Source organism: Tamandua tetradactyla, chromosome 8 (genome assembly GCF_023851605.1).
Source record: "Tamandua tetradactyla isolate mTamTet1 chromosome 8, mTamTet1.pri, whole genome shotgun sequence".
In the NCBI taxonomy this organism is placed as follows: Eukaryota; Metazoa; Chordata; class Mammalia; order Pilosa; family Myrmecophagidae; genus Tamandua; species Tamandua tetradactyla.
Genome location: NC_135334.1, coordinates 96,831,325 through 96,847,670, shown reverse-complemented (window position 1 = coordinate 96,847,670; position 16,346 = coordinate 96,831,325). Strand labels below are relative to the sequence as shown.

Sequence of the window (16,346 nt, the reverse complement as noted above, 5' to 3'; positions counted from 1 at the left end):
AGAATGCTGTAAGTATTTTTGCCAAAGGCTTTCCTATTTCCCTAGCTATTGTCTTCGAAATCCCCAAATATCATCTTCTCTGATTCATAGCCCAATAACTTACCAATTTTATTATCTTCAGTGATACCTTATTATGTAACAATTTACCTTTCTACTCTTCCTCTCCCCTGACCCCATATTGCCCGAGTCTCTGAAATCATCTCTGAACATGTGAGATACCTGCCTTACTTACTTAATTCAGGATTTCATTTACTTCTTTAGCATAAGCTGTCACTTTAGTCTTTTTGTCTATTTGAAACTCTCTCTGGTTTTCTGCTCTTGGCTTTCTGAGTCTTTTCTTATATACAATTTATCCAGCATCCCATCAAACAGAAATTTCTAGGAAGCAGCACTTTTGCATAGGCACTCACTACAAACATGCACATAATGAATGATTCTAGAGTACTACTAAGAAAAATCATTTGCCTATGTTCCAGGAACTTCTACAGTGAGCTCAATCTTATTGTGTTGGTTTTCTTTGAAAGTCAGTTATCCATTAGCAACCCAGGCTCGACACTGAAGTCGGTTCACATATCTGCCTTTGGGAGCAGCAGATTCCTCAGGCTGCAAGTAAGGCTCTGATGGCACATATACCTCTGTATCACAGGCCGATTTTTACTTCCTTGTCAAATCTTTTAAATACACAAGTGCACGTTCTATTGAGAAGGAATCTTCATATGTTCGCTCATCATGAAACCCTTGAGCACTAAAATATGCACAATTCTGTGCTAAATGCTGGTTAAACTGAGATACCTAAGGTCCAGGCCTTGGCCTACAGGAAACAAGTGAACAAACAACTTCAGCAGACAGTGAAGTTGTCTTGGAAACGCAAAGAAAAGGGATTCCTCACCCAGCCTGAGACACTGGAGAGGGATTCCTCAGTTTTTAAAGGCAAGGAGAAGGTAGTCTATATTGCCATAAACTCAAAAAAGTCATTCGAGAGCTCCCTTGCATGGTCTGAAAATAAATGCTGCACAAGGGAAAATTAATTTATCTACTCTTTAGGTAGGAGAAGGACATTGCGGGGACACTAGGCGTGTGACACCACATATTGTCTCCAGGAATGCAGGAGCATTTTGAGCAAGTGCCTTGTACTAGCTTTAGAATGGCTTCTAGAATGGGTACCCTCACAGTGGAGACAGCTGCATCAGGTAAACAGATACTGAGGCAACAAGCCAATAAATGCTCAGCTAACTCCTTGCCTCACTTAAATTCTTCAGAATTAAAAGCAAAAATGGCTCCCCATATATCTTTCATTTAGGAAAGGTGTGAATACAGACACAAACATTTCAACTCTTTTTAACAGATATTGTTAGCAGGAATATATGTGCGTGAGGTGGTGGTGGGGTACTTCTTCTCCCCTTTCCCTCATTTCCCTAAGGAGTGATTTCCTCTTGGCCTTTGGGGCCACCTGCTCCTCTTTCCCCAATTGGTGAGTGAGGGAGAAGAACTGGACATCCTACACGGAGGTGACTCACAGAGTGCCTGGTCCACTAGCATAAGCTCATCTAACTCCAGGGTTTAGTATTATGGCTATCACTGTTGTCACATAAGTAAGCCATATTCTTCAGTATAACCTTTGCCATGATTCCTGTTGACATTTTGGTCTTTACATGCTTGGTCTCCGAAGCCAAGAGCAGAAAATCTCTTGATTGAGATTTTCCATAATACATTTGTCATCTGTGAGTTTCTTGAGTTTGTGACCTAGTCCCCAAAAGACTATTCTTCTTACCATAATATCAAATTTCTTAAAATTTGATATTAAACAAAGGCTCTGACCTTTAACCACATAGACAAACAAATGAAAAGCCAGCATGCCACAACAGAGAAGTAGAAAGTCAACCCACAGGAAAAGAAGAAATGATACAGAAGGAGCTACAATCCAACTCATGGTACAACCTGTTTGTAAGTAGCAGCCACCTTTCTGCCCTTAAGTTCTATAACACTCCTGGGAAGCCTGATCATAAAACTTCCTTCTATAGCTTTAATTCTAGTAGACAAGGTCAGCTTCATGAATGCGTGACCAGTACAGATGCAGGGGGCCCCATGATAATAAAGGCCCTGTACTCGGGGTTTAATGCTCTGTGGTTACCTTCTTGAAATAATAATCTTCTCTTTGAATTGGTTTTGTTAGTGTGGTCCTATGGGAAGATGGAGCACACGGTGGGGGCCTCTCACTATCTCCCCATCTCTACAGAACCAGGTTTCAGCTTCCTGTTCCCCTGTTCCCTGGCATCCCAGTTCTCTATCAGCCTCCCCCTCCCTGTCTCCACCCACTCACCATTGCCACGTTCTGTGCTCAGCAGGAACCTGGACATGGTCACTGACAAGATAGGGGTTCAGCAACATACACTTGGGGGTGTTTTAGGGAATAGCTGTTAGGGGGTTATTCCAGCCCAGAGCTGGCGGCACAGTGGTGCAACTGAGGCAGTTCGGTCGGGGAGAGCCTCTTGCTCACCCCAGATCCAGGTACCTAGCATGTCCTGGCACACAAGTGCCAGGGGTCACCCATCTGCTATGTGGTGGAGAAATGAGAAAGGAGAGATACCAGGTTCCACTTCCCCTCTCCCAATCTGATCATCTCTGTGGCAGAAGGAGAACCTGGCAGGTGATGGGTTGTACTCACTTGTGGAGTCCTGTGGCAGTCCTTAAAGCACCTAGGTGATGCTGCACTAGCCTCAAGAGAATCCCCATACCCAGGGGAGGGGCGTTAAATTGCAAATGAAAAACACCATGACAGGTTTAGTAGAAAGTCCTCAAAAGAAAGGAGAGGCTTTATATTTTAGTACCTTTAACAGCACTTTTTCCCTGCTTTTTGAACAGGGAGCTGTGGTAGTTAGATTCAGTTGTCAACTTGGCCAGGTGAAGGCACCTAGTTCTGTTGCTGTGGACTTGAGCCAATGGTACGTGAACCTCATCCATTGCTGATTACATCTGCAGTCAGCTAGGAGGCGTGCCTGCTGCAATGAATGATGTTTGACTTAATTGGCTGATGCTCAAATGAGAGAGCACAATGCAGCACAGCCCACCCAAGCAGCTCAGCATACCTCATCTCGCTCAGCTCAGCCCAGGCCTTTGGAGATGCAGAAAGGAATTACCCTGGGAAAAGCTGTTGGAACCCAGAGGCCTGGAGAGAAGGCCAGCAGAGATCATCCTGTGCCTTCCCACGTAAGAAAGAACCTCAGTTGAAAGTTAGCTGCCTTTCCTCTGAAGAACTAGTGAAATAAATCCCCTTTTTATTAAAAGACAATCCATCTCTGGTGTGTTGCATTCCGGCAGCTAGCAAACTAGAACAGGAGCCCTGCATTTTCATTATTCTCTAGGCCCTACAAATTACATAACCAGTCCTGCCAGTAGATTTCTGTTAGCTGCAATCAAAGGAGTCTAATACACATGCCTTGCACATGGCTGTATATTTTGAGTAATTCTTTGTAAGCCTCTTTTGCACAAGATAATGCCATTTTGTAAACTGTTCTACTGGGTTGGAAGTATTTGTTCAAATCTTTCTTCTATACGAGATGAGAAAAGCCCCTCGAGGCCTCGTCTTATTTGCCTTTGCTCTTTTGCTGCCCAGAACTAGCCTCTGGCACAGAATTAGCACTCACTGTGTGTTTATGAAATAAATGTCAGTATCGTCAGTCATTAAGATAAGAATGCTTTCAAGGCTTACATCTTATCCAGCCCTAATGACAGATAAGAGAGAAGGCTTACTCTATCAGCTGCATATTGACAGCTGCCTCCTTAAAACCCACCTTTGATTGCAGCATTGATAAAGGACTGGGAAAGCAGATAAACCGTGCTCTGCAGATAACCTCAACTTCACGCCAGGTTATTCAAATCTAATTTGAAGCAGGTTGTGAGTGTTTTCTCTCTTTTTAACCCCAAATGCCAAATTATTTAATAACAGATGTCACATAGTTTCTGAATGACTTTGGTCGTTTATCAAAAATGTGAGCAAAAAAAAAAAATCATAGATTGTCATTCCACTCTCTGTTTTCTTTTCATTCTCTAATTAGAATGCATTCTCTACTTAGAGATTGTTAAATGAAAAGACAAGGAAGAGGGAGGAAGGGGAAAGGCAAAGGAGGAGAAAGAAGGGGGAAGGGAAGGGAAGAGGAGGGGAGAGAAGGTGGGTAAGGAAGCAGGAGAGGAGCGGGGAGGGGAAAAAGGGGAGGGGAAGGGAAGGGAGTCCCACTAACTGAGTTCTGCCTGATGTTAAACCAAATCCAGCTATGTCTTACTCAAAATGTATCTGTGAAAATGAATAATACTATCAACATCCCAAGATTATGATGGGAACTAAGCAAAATAACATATACGCATGCACCCAGCAAGGTGACTCACACATACTTGATGACTGTTGAAACTGAAATGGTATTTTCCATCCATGTGAAGCTAAAACTCCTTAAATTAAATGGGCATCAGCCACCAGGGAAAGCCATCTGAAAGAATTCATACCAATTAGTATTGTTTTAGAAACTGCTGCCTTGTGATATGCTTGTTCATAGAAGTACCAACAGGGTTTATTTCTATCCAGAAGTCATCAATTCCATGAACTCTGTGTCTAGAAAAGTTTTTAAAAAGTTAAAAGAACTTCATAAAAATAAAAAGAATTATTTGATTGGTTTGGTTACCCTTGCTCAACTCCGTCTGCAAATGTTTCAGTTACAGATGGATAAGATCTACTTTGAAGTATGTGCCATAAAACTGAGGCACAAATTTGGGTACTTCAGGCAGAAGGCTGAGGTTCAGGAAAACCCACGAACTGATTTTTTCTTCTTCTCCCCCTTCCCTTCCTCCTCCCCTTCCCCTCCTTTTCTTCCTCTTCATCATCATCACCAACAACATCATCATCATCATCATAGTAAGACTAACAATAATGTCTTCACTTTTTATAGCATTTTATAGTTTATAATATATCAATATATATTTCTGTGATGGTTAATTTCATGTGTCAACTTCAGTAGGTTATGAGGTCCAGTTGTTTGATCAAGGACTCACTGGCCTGATGGTGCTGTAAGGGTATTTCACAGGTTTAAATCCATTGATGGCATCTATGGCCGATCACATCTACAATCAACAAAAGGAAATTGCCTTCAGCAATGAAAGAAGTATCATCCAATCTGCTGAAAGTCTTCAAGGGAGAACGGATGATTTCAGGAGTCAGAAAGGAGAATGTCTAGCTCTACTTTAGCCAGCCAGCTTCTCCTGGGAAATTCATCAAAACCTTCTTCGGGGTGCCCAACTTGAGCCCTGCCCTACAGAATTGCCAGTCCCCACAGTTATGTAGCCACGTCCTATAGTAAGTCTCATAATACATATCCTGTCCCAGATGAGGTGGAGGTAGAGGGATAGAGGAGTAGAGGGGTCGTGTTAAAAGTAGAGAGATAGAGATATATCCTGTGAGTTCTGTTTTTCTGGAGAACCTGGAATAATACATATTTCCTTAGTAATTCTCTGCAATAACATTGTTGGATAAAGAGGGAAGGTGGGTACTAGCTCAACTCCAGTATGTGAAAATATAAAAATTACAACTCATGAGTAATGAAATAAGGCCTAAACCTCCCAGTTCTCCAAGCTTTCTATCCAATGTTTCTACTATACCACATTGCCTCCCATGCAACACTTACTAAACGCAGGATTCTCCCTATTTTAATAAAGTCAATACAGTTGACCATGAGAATAACTTTACAAAAATCATTTTCCCTAATTCATAACTTTCAAGAAAAAAATTGTTCCCCCTCAGAGGCTGCAGACACCAGGAACACAATTTGAACTCATATTTTTACAGTTGGACTTTCTAATTCTTCCAAGATGGAGCTACCATTCATCACGACAGCATAAGAGGACTTGGTGAACACGAACTCACTGAACAGAGGTAATTAATATGATTTTATGAGGTAACAGAATTCTGAAAAAATGCATTAAAATCAAACCTCTATATACCTCCTCTGATTTCCAGCATTAGCACACAGGTACCAGCGTTAGCGTCGATAATCCTTGGAAATTCATTAATATTTTTGGTTTTTGTTTTGCTTTGGAAATATTCTCAGCCTTCTTTTAAAAGCTTAACACACATTTCTTTACTTGCCCCATGGGACTTAAAAACACACAAATATTATACATATGAATTCCCAGCGCAAGAGGTGTAAAACAGAATTCAGAGCAATAAGTGAATGCTCTTTTTCACACCCACCTACCATAGGTAATAATGTGAACAGTCAGTTTGCATGTTTCCATTTATATAAATATACATACAGACATCTGTAAATAATAAGTTAGATATGTGATGATGCTATATGTATTATCTGGCTGTATGTATATTCTTTCTGTCTGTTGTTTCTCAAAAATATGTGTTGGAGATCTTCTGGTGTAGCTGGGTGTGTGTGTGTGTGTGTGTGAGCAAGCACACGCATGTGCACATGTACGTATATACACATAGGGTTTCAAGCCACTGCCTTCTATTCCATTAAATGAATATGCCAAAATTTAGCATTGCATTACTGCTGGATATTTTGTTTTTTTCTGGTTTTTGGTTCATACAAACAATGCAGCAAAAACATCCTTATATATGCACTTTTTCTTTTTTCTGAGCATACACTTTGTAGAATGCATTTCAAGAAGTAAGATGGATGGATTCAAAAGAGATACCTACTTTAAATGTTAAAAGATTTTTGTCACACTGATATTCAAAAAAGTTCAACAAATTTATTTGCTTGATCTTGTGTGAGACTACCTGTTTAATCAACCTCACCAAAATAGGAGAAAATCAACATGTAAAAATGCTCCATGAAAATGGTAATTTTATTGTTGTAAATTATTTCCCTGTTATCACCATCATACCACAACATCTCTGCAGAAGAGTACTAATAACGGGGCTAGCTATGCATCCTTGGACAAGTTACTTGTGCCTCAGTTTTGTCACTGTAAAATGGGGATTATATTAATGCCTATCTCTTGATGATTGAGATGAAATAAAATGATAGATATAAAGAGCTAGAATGCTGCCCAGCACATTATGTACTATATACAATTCTAAATATTACTGTAGTTGTTGTTAGCTTAAGCATTTCTTTTGAGAATTCCTGCATTTTTGGTACATTTTGCCTCTTTTTCATTGTGATTGTGTCCCCTTTCTTTTTTGGTTGAGTCAGTCAGCTAACAAATATTTCATGAACACCTACAATGTTCTGAAGACTAGAGGGACAGAGAGGAGGGGACAGGATTAGGCGGTCATTCTCATGGAGCTTACATTCTACTGGGGAGGCAGACAATAAAGAGACAAACATGTAAAGGTATAGTGTTTAGTCAGGATGTGTTTGTGAACCTGAGTAGGGATGGTTGGGTGTTAATTTAGATAGGGTGGTCAAAGAAAGTCTCCACGATGAGGGGACATTTAGTAGAGACCTGAAGGAAATGAGCATCATGGGTGAGGGGTCAGTGAGCACCGGGCTCTGAGACAGGAATGGAGTTGGAATGTTTGAGGAACAGCATAGAATCAGTGCAACAGAGCAGAGGGAATGAGGGGGAACAGAGAAAGATGCCAGCTGAGAGGAGTCAGGAACCAGATTCTGAATGTCCACTTAAGCCAGAAGGAAGAATATGAATTTTACTATAAATGCATAGGAAAGTCAGAGCATTGGCTTTTGAATTGCTGAAATCCTCCCTGATACAGTGGGGTATTGAAACTTTATACCTACCTAAGCAGATACCTTAATGTGCCCATGAACAGTGTCACTTCCTCACAGGGCAAAATTCACATGAAATAAAAGTGCACATCAGCAATTAGAACTTCCCTTACCAAATCAGGTCAAGAGGCAAAGCTGAAGAGAACCATCAAATTGTGGAACCATGTCCCTACCTCATGCCCCACCCATCACCATCTCTTTTTTTAACTCGAAAGCTAGACTCAAAGCATTTTTCTTCTCTATTACACAAGACCAGGAACAGAAATCCTGGCCAAGCTCAGTCACTGAATAGTGACAAAGGTCTACTCCATTAGCACAAAGAGCCGAGGCAGGGCTGCAGCTCACAACTCACCCCCAGGGCAGCAAGCCTACCTCTGCAGATGGTCCCGTTCCCCACGTAGCCTGGTTTGCAGGTGCAACTGTGTCCCTGGACAGTGTTGGTGCAGATGGCATTCTTGTCACAGTTGTGCTGCCCACTGCCACATTCATCGTGCTCTGTTTGCAGGGCAAAAGAGAAAGAGAGAGATCTTTTCTTAAGTTGGAATTACTGGTGTTGGAAAAGTTGGTTGGGATTTACCCAATAAGAGTAACAGCAACTACCATGCTTTGGGCATTTGCTCTGTGCCTAATATTTTCTATGTAAAATGATATGGTTGAAATCTCAACAACTCTAAATGATAGATGCTATACCCCACTTTGCAGAAATTGAGTCTCAGAGAAGTCAGGAGATTTACCTCAGTCATACAACTGCTTAGTGTTGCCCTAAAGTCATTGCTTCTTCAGCCTTCTCAAAGGGTCTCCACAGAGGTTCCAGAGGAGTAACTCTCAACCTAGGACCATTTTGCACACCTTCCCCATCTTCCCAGGGGACTTTTGACGATGTTTTAAGATATTCTAGATTGTTATGATTAGGAGGGGAAATGCCATTGGCATCTAGTGGATGGAGGGCAGTGATGCTACTAAACATCTACAAAGCACAGACCAGGACACAGCAAAGAATTAACCAGTCCAAAATGGCAACAGTGCCAAAGTTGGGTAACCCCGAAATAAGACATTTTTTAAAAAAGAAAAGAAACAAATCTATACAAGTAATTCCATGGCATCTTTAGGCCAAAGAAGGCAAAACTAAGGAGGAAGCCCCAGCTATTGTTGCCTTGGCAAAGAAACATTTACCAAACATATTTCCCAAAGTAGTAACTCTGGCCACGGGGAATGCTGTAAACAAAGGGTCACGCTGTGAGTGGAGAGGGGTTTGCTCTCAGGTCTCTGTTTAAGGGCATTCAACAGATTAACTCTCATTTCCCATGAAGCTTGTTATTGTAGGGTTTAGACTTCAATCTCTCACTTGATGTCATATGTGTTGTATTATGGAAATACACAATTAAATAGCCATGGCATCTTTAATCCACAAGATGGGGGTGTTGGTGGTGGTTCTGAAATGGATCTAACATGGCAAAATGTACTAAATGGTTCAAAATTAGAAACCAATAGTTCACAGCTTACTAGGTTTTCCTCAATACTCATAAAGTCTAAAGAGTCATCCAAATGACCATAAATAAATGATAACAGGAAAGTTTATACCTTTTATTCCTTTTAACTTCTGCTATTATAGTTACTTGAAATTTTAAGAAGAATAAAATTTTAAGAAAAAGATGTTTGACATCTTTTTAAATCATAAAAAGATGTCAAACAAGAGTTGAAATCCCAGCTAGAAACCCCAAGAAATCATCCTAATTGCAACAAAAACTAAAGATTCAATATCATTTGTTAACTGAACTGTTAAATCAATGTACCAACTCAACTGAAATATCACCCACTTTCATTAAGGTTTATTTGAAACCTCCTAACAGGGACCCAAAAATGAGAAAGGTTAAATCCTGAAAAATAGAGCTATTTTGGTCATCCCGCCTGTACTTACACTAAAGGTAAAGCACATACATACATCTGACTCTTAATTTAACAGCTTGGATTTTTCCAAAGAAAGTTTTTCTTTAGGTCATCCATCTAATCCAAACTGTTAGCGAAAAATGTGCAAAAGGTAGCACACAGTGAGAAGAGAGGGGAAGATTTATGAGGACATACTTCTAGCCTGTGCTAAGTCATCTCCAATACACCCTAGACATAGTATAACCGCACAGATGTCAATCAAACTCATAGAGCTATCAAGCCCATAGTATGTGTAGGCCCAATGAGAGATGACATTGGGAACAAAAGAAGTCTAAGAATATAGACTTGGATTCCAGGGTGTGTTCCATGTCTTTATTTAAATTCATTTAATAACCCATTATTAGGGCCTGTGCTGGAAATGGGAATGTATAGATAAATAGATAGAATCTTCTCTTGCATAAACATTTCATTAGGGGCCACCAGAGAGCAATATGTCACTAACTTGTACACAGGGGAGAAATAATTCTAAGACGGTAATCCTATATTTTGTCATAAAAACGGGACATATTTTAGAGTGAAAGGGGGTCCCACTAGTAATTATGCTGGGATAACAGGCATGACTCAAAATGACCTAGGCAAATGGACATGTGTAGGCATTTTACATAAAAGTTAAAAAAACGAAATGGGGGGAAGAACTTTCTTCTAAATGAGGAGAAAAAATAATTAAAATAACTATCGTTAGGCTGGCTAATAACTTAGTACTAATCAAGCATTGTCATTAATACTTAATTCTTTCTCCTTCCTTTTCCCTTTCCTTCCATGGAACGTCTCAGAAGGACTCTAACAAATTTGTCTCTGTAATAGTGATGCAGGAATCAATACTCACCAGCAATTAATAAATTGTTTTCCATAATGAACTAATAAGGACCCAAACAAGCTATAAAAATTGTCACTTCAGCTGTGGCTGCAAATACACATGTCTGGGGTCTAGCTGGCTTGTGGCTTTACTTTGTTTACAGTAACCTCTTATGCATCCTAAAACGTTGTTACAATGATCCCACCAGGATATGTCAACTAGGTCTTAACAATCACATTTTACAGAGAAGAAACAAGGGTTTGGAGCACATAAGGAGCTTTTCCAATAAATACAGATATAATAAGCCACATGCCTGGAACTCAAACTCTAACTCTTCATTCCTTCTAGATTCAAAAGGAATTTCTAATAATTTACCGTATTAACAGTGTAGTCAATTTTTTTAACTTTTTATTTTGAATCAATTATAGACTCATAGAAAGTGTCAAAACTAGTACAAAGAGTCACATGTACTTTTCACAGCTTCCCCCAAATGGTGACATCTTATGTAGGTGCAGTACAATATCAAAACCAGAAAACCAACATTGATATATTCCTGCGAGCTAGTCTACAGATCTTAGTCAGTTTTCACTGTTTTTAAATCTGGATTCATTTACGTATATGTGTGCAGTTCTGAGCAATACTATTACATGTATAGGTTTGTGTAACCACCACCACAACCAAGAACATATGGAATTGTTCCATCACCACAATGGCACTCCCTCAAGCCATCTCTTTGCATCTGAATCCACTGGACTCCCCCGCTACACTCCCCCAGCCCCATGCCTGTCCCCTAAAACCACTAATCTCCATCTCTATAGCATTATAATTTTTTAAGTGTTATATAAGTGGAATCATACAGTATGTAACCTTTTTGAGATTGACATTTTTCATTAAGCATCATGCCTTTGAGTTCTATCCAGGATGTTGCATATATCAATAGTTAATCTTGTTTTATTGGTGAGGAACACTCTGCTGCATGGGTGTCCCAGAGTTTGTTCAATCATTCACCCACTGAAAGACATCTGGATTGTTTCTAGTATTTTGCTGTTAAGAATAAAGCTGCAGGGCGAGTGGCTCAGTGGCAGAATTCTCACATGCCATGCTAGAGACCCAGAGTCTGCCCAGTCAAAAAAAAAAGAATAAAGTTGCTATGGACATTTGAGTACAGGTTTTTGTGTGAACATATGCTTTCATTTCTAAGGGACAAATAACCAACAGTGTGATTGTAGAGTCCTGTGGTAAGTATATGCTTATTTTTGTAAGAAACTACAAAACTATTTTCTAGAATTACTTTATTATTTTACATTACCACCAGTGATGTACAAGTAATCCAGTTTCACTGCATCTTCAACAGCATTTGGTGTTATCACTATTTTTTTATTTTAGTTATTCTGATGGGTGTTGAGTGATACCGTACCATGCTTTTATTGTTTATTTCTTTGACAGTTAATGATATTGAACATCTCTTGTTGTGCTTATCTGTTAGGTATTCCTCTTTGGTAAAATATGTTTATGCCTTTTGCCCATTTTATAATTGAATTGATTGTTGTCGGTTTTATCAGGTTTTAAGAATTCTTTATATATTCTCAATAGAAAGTCTTTGTCATGGTGCCAGTTTGAAAGTACTATGTACCTAGAAAAGCCATGTTTTAATCCTGATCCATCTTGTGGAGGTGTCCATTTCTTTTAATCCTTATTCATTACTGTAGGTTGGAAACTTGATTAGAGTATCTCCACAGAGATGTGACACACCCAATTGTGTGTTTTAACCTTGATAGAGGGAGATGTGACTCCACCCATTCCAGATGAGTCATGATTAGTTTACTGGAATCCTTTAAAAGAGGAAACATTTTGGAGAAAGCTTCTGAGCCATGAGAGAGCCCTGAGAACCATAAGAGCCCAAGCAGTCAGAGACCTTTGGAGATAAAGAAGGAAAACGCCCCTGGGGGAGCTTCATGAAACAAGAAGCCTGGAGAGAAAGTTAGCAGATGTCACCATGTTCTCCATGTGCTTTTCCACTTGAGAGAGAAAACCTGAACATCATCAGCCTTCTTGAACCAAGGTATTTTTCCCTGGATGCCTTAGATTGGACATTTCTATAGCCTTGTTTTAATTGGGACATTTTTCACAGTCTTAGAACTGTAAACTTACAACTTAATATATAATTTCCCCTTTTAAAGAGCCATTCCATTTCTGGTATATCACATTCTGGCAGCTAGCAAACTAGAACAGTCATATATATGGCTTGCAAATATTTTCTCTGTCTGTAGCTGGTCTTTTATTTTTCTTTTCAGAATCTTACTCAATGAAAAAGTTTTTAATTTTGATGAGGTACAATTTATCAAACTGTCCTCTTAGGGATCATAATTTTATTGTCATATCTACAGACTCTTTATCTAGTCCTATATACCAAAGTTTTCTTCAATTTTTTTCCCTAACATTTTTATATTTTACATTTAAATCCATGATTCATTTTGAGCTAATGTTTGTGTAAAGGGTGAGGTTTAGGTTGAGGTTCATATTTTTGCCAGTTTATGTCCAATTTCTCCAGCTCTATTTGTTGAAAAGGTTACTCTTCTTCCATTGAATCATTTTGTACCTTTGGGCACATCGGTGTTTGTCTCTTTCTGGGTTCTCTGTTCTGTTCTACTCTGTTGATGTGTCTGTTCCTCTGTCAATACTATGATTTCATGATTACTGTAGCTATATAGTGACCTTATCATCAGGGAGTGACTCCCCTGCTATCTTCTTTCTTTTTGTAATTGTTTGTGATTGTAATTACTAAAGCTATTTAGTAATTCAGCTTTGCTGTATAAATTTTAGAATGAGTTTGTCTATCTCTACAGAAAACACTTCCTGAGATTTTGAGAGGAATTATGTTAACCTTACAGTTCAATTTAAGGAGAATTAACATATATTAAGCAGACTATACTGAGTCTGCTTATGAACACAGAATGTCTCTCCACTATTATAGATCTTCTTTGATTCCTTTCATCATTGCTTTGTACTTTTCAGGATACAAATTCTGCACATGTTTCGTTAGATTTATAACTAGGTATTTCATTTCATTTTGGAGCAACTGTATTTGGTATTGTGTTTTTATTTTCAGTTTCTACATGTTTATTGTTAGTATATAGGAATGTAATTGATTTTTGCATGTTCATTTTGTATACCAAGACCCTGGTGAATTCAATTATTGGTTCTATAATCCTTTTTGTAGATTTCTTGAGATTTTCTACACAGACAACCATGACATCTGCAAATAAGGATGGTTTTATTTCTTTCTTTCCAATCTGTATGCTTTTAACTTCCTTTTGTTGCCTTATGTGGTGGCTAAGGCTTCCAGCTTTATGTTAAACAAGAATCATTGCTTTGTTTTCTATCTTAGGAAGAAAGCATTCAACCTTTCATTATTAAGTATAATGCTAGCCCTAATTCACACCACCTCTTTGATGCTATATGGCAGCTCAGTTCCAGGCTGGGTCTCAGTGACAACAGGATTGAGAGAAAGTTTAGGGCTGATTAGCCAGCCTTGCACTGCCTCATTTAGTCTCTGCTGCCAGGTGGGAGTGGAGGCTTAGCTGCTTATGGAACCACTGATATTACTCCAGGTGGGAAATCAGAGCACAACCGGCTTCTCTCAGGAAGGTGGACAAAAGATCAACTCCATGCCGGGGGCCACTGAACCTTCCAGGGTGGGTAAGGAAGGACGGCAGTTTTCTAGTGGTGGATGGCTGACGTAGGGCAGACGTTGTCCAAAAGCCTTTCCATTTTGTAGGTCACCTTTTTCCTGGTTCTTTGGCAAGAGGAAGCAGGTTTTTCTTGGAGCTTTTTTGTTTGTGACTGTTGGCAGTTCTGCATTGCAGCCTTCTTCATTGCCCTGTCAGGGATATACTGGGACCAAAAACAAAATCTAGGGAACTCTCATCTTGTTGTTCCTCAAGTCCCAAGTTCCCTAAGCAGTCTACCCTCTTCTTTCCACTTTCCAGAGTCTTTCTATGTGTCATTTGTTGTGTTATATCCAGGGGTTTTATTTTTTAGCTGTAAGAGGGAGAACTTGGGAGGAATGGGGAGACTCCATCTTAACCAGAACTGAAGGTTTACAGTGTATTTAATTTTTAAGCATTTATTCACTTCCCCCCATTCTCCTTTCCTAAATAGCACTAATAACTATGATGTTTCATAAGATGACATTTATTAAACACAAGCTACCGGCCAGGTGCTGCTCTAAGAGTGTTATACCATTCACATGAATTAAGTATTGTTATTGCCCCTATTTACAAATAAAGAAACCAGAGCAAAGAGGTTGAATAAGTGACCTAAGGGTGTAGACTGGGAAATGGTAGATTCAAACCAAGGCAGATACAGTCAAACCATGGCAGTAGAAAGAGAGCCATGTAGTTATTAGTCATTCTTAAAAACTTCTTCTCCCTCAATCCCTCATAATCAATCCAACAAGTTCTGTTCATTTTACTTCCTAAGTATCTCTTAAATTCTTTCCCTTATGTCTGTTTCCATTGCCCCTACCCTTATCCAAATTACCATCCTCTCTCCCTTGGACATCCTCATACTCACTGTTGCCCACTTTCAATGTTTAATCCACACAGCACTTCGGAGTGATCATTTAGGAACTCAAATCAGATCATCTTGCCATCTTGCTAAACTACTCTTCAATCACTTCCCATTGTCCTTAAAATGAAGACAAGAATTTTGAACATGACTTACAAGGTTCAACAGCTTCTTGTCCCCAGCTAACCCTTCAGCCCCACTTTGTTTCATTCTCATTCTTGCCTGCTCTGCTTCAACTGCACTGGCTTTCTCTTCTTACTCAAAAGGCCTTTGTTCCTTCTGGTCACAGGGACTGTGATTCTCTTTGCTTTTTGCTTCTCCTTGGGATCTCAAGTCTCATCTTGCCTCATCAGAGAAGCAACTCCTGATTTCCTTGACTAGTGAGGTTTCCCCTGTAACATACTCATATTATACCTAGCATCTCTCTTTCATAATACTAATCCCCAGCTATAATTTATGTGAATTAGTGAAGTTGTTAGTGATATCTGCCTCCTCTGCTAGAGTGCAAATCTCTCGAGAAAAGAAAATGTATTTTTTCTTTTTTTAATCCCTGTCTGTAGCAGAATTTTCTGAAACTTAGTAAGATCCTACTTCTATTTACCTATTTATGAAAGGAAGGAAAGGCAAGAGGTTGGGATTGGGGGGTGGAGAGTAGGAAGAGAGGGAGGAAAGAGGAAGGAAACAGATGAAAGAGAGTATGGTTGTCTTCTACATCAAAATTGCAGTGAGGCCAAAAAGAATGAAAATGAGAAAAGGCCGTTGAATCAGGTTCCTGGAGGAAATTCAGAATAGAATACTTAAAAATTAAACATTTCACCTTCCATGAGGGAGACCTGGGTTTGATTCCCAATTCCCAGACCATGTACCCCCCCCCCCCCAAAATTAAATATAACCAGGTTATGATGTGTTGATATATTTATCACAGTGATTTTGTGGGAGGAGGAGAAAGGATTTACAGGCAGCACTCCTTGAGGCAGCCCATGTCTTTCATAAAGAATTGCTAAAGACACAGTCCACATGCTGGAAGAAAATATTTTGAAAATCATATATCTGGTAAGGGAACATTTACAACTCAATGATAAACAGACAAATAACCCAATCGAAAAATGGGCAAAATATTTAAATAGGCATTTCTCCAAAGAAGATATATAAATGGTTAAGAAGCACCTCATAATTAGGGAAATCCAAAACTCTAGTGAGATACCACCACATACCCACTGGAATGGCTATAACAAAACAGACAGAAAATATATGATGACAAGGATGTGGAGAAATTGAAACCCTCACACTCTGTTAGAGGAATACAA

The 16,346-nt window shown here is 39.4% G+C and overlaps 1 protein-coding gene across 1 annotated transcript in view; it reads right to left on the bottom strand.

The window, feature by feature from the left end:
• NELL1 (neural EGFL like 1) overlaps positions 1 to 16,346 on the bottom strand; it is an 884,414-nt gene that overhangs the window by 321,755 nt on the left and 546,313 nt on the right. Inside the window, exon 14 of the mRNA XM_077114226.1 lies at positions 8,100 to 8,222. Within this exon, the coding sequence (XP_076970341.1) occupies positions 8,100 to 8,222 (123 nt within the window). The remainder of the gene's footprint in view (positions 1 to 8,099; positions 8,223 to 16,346) is intronic.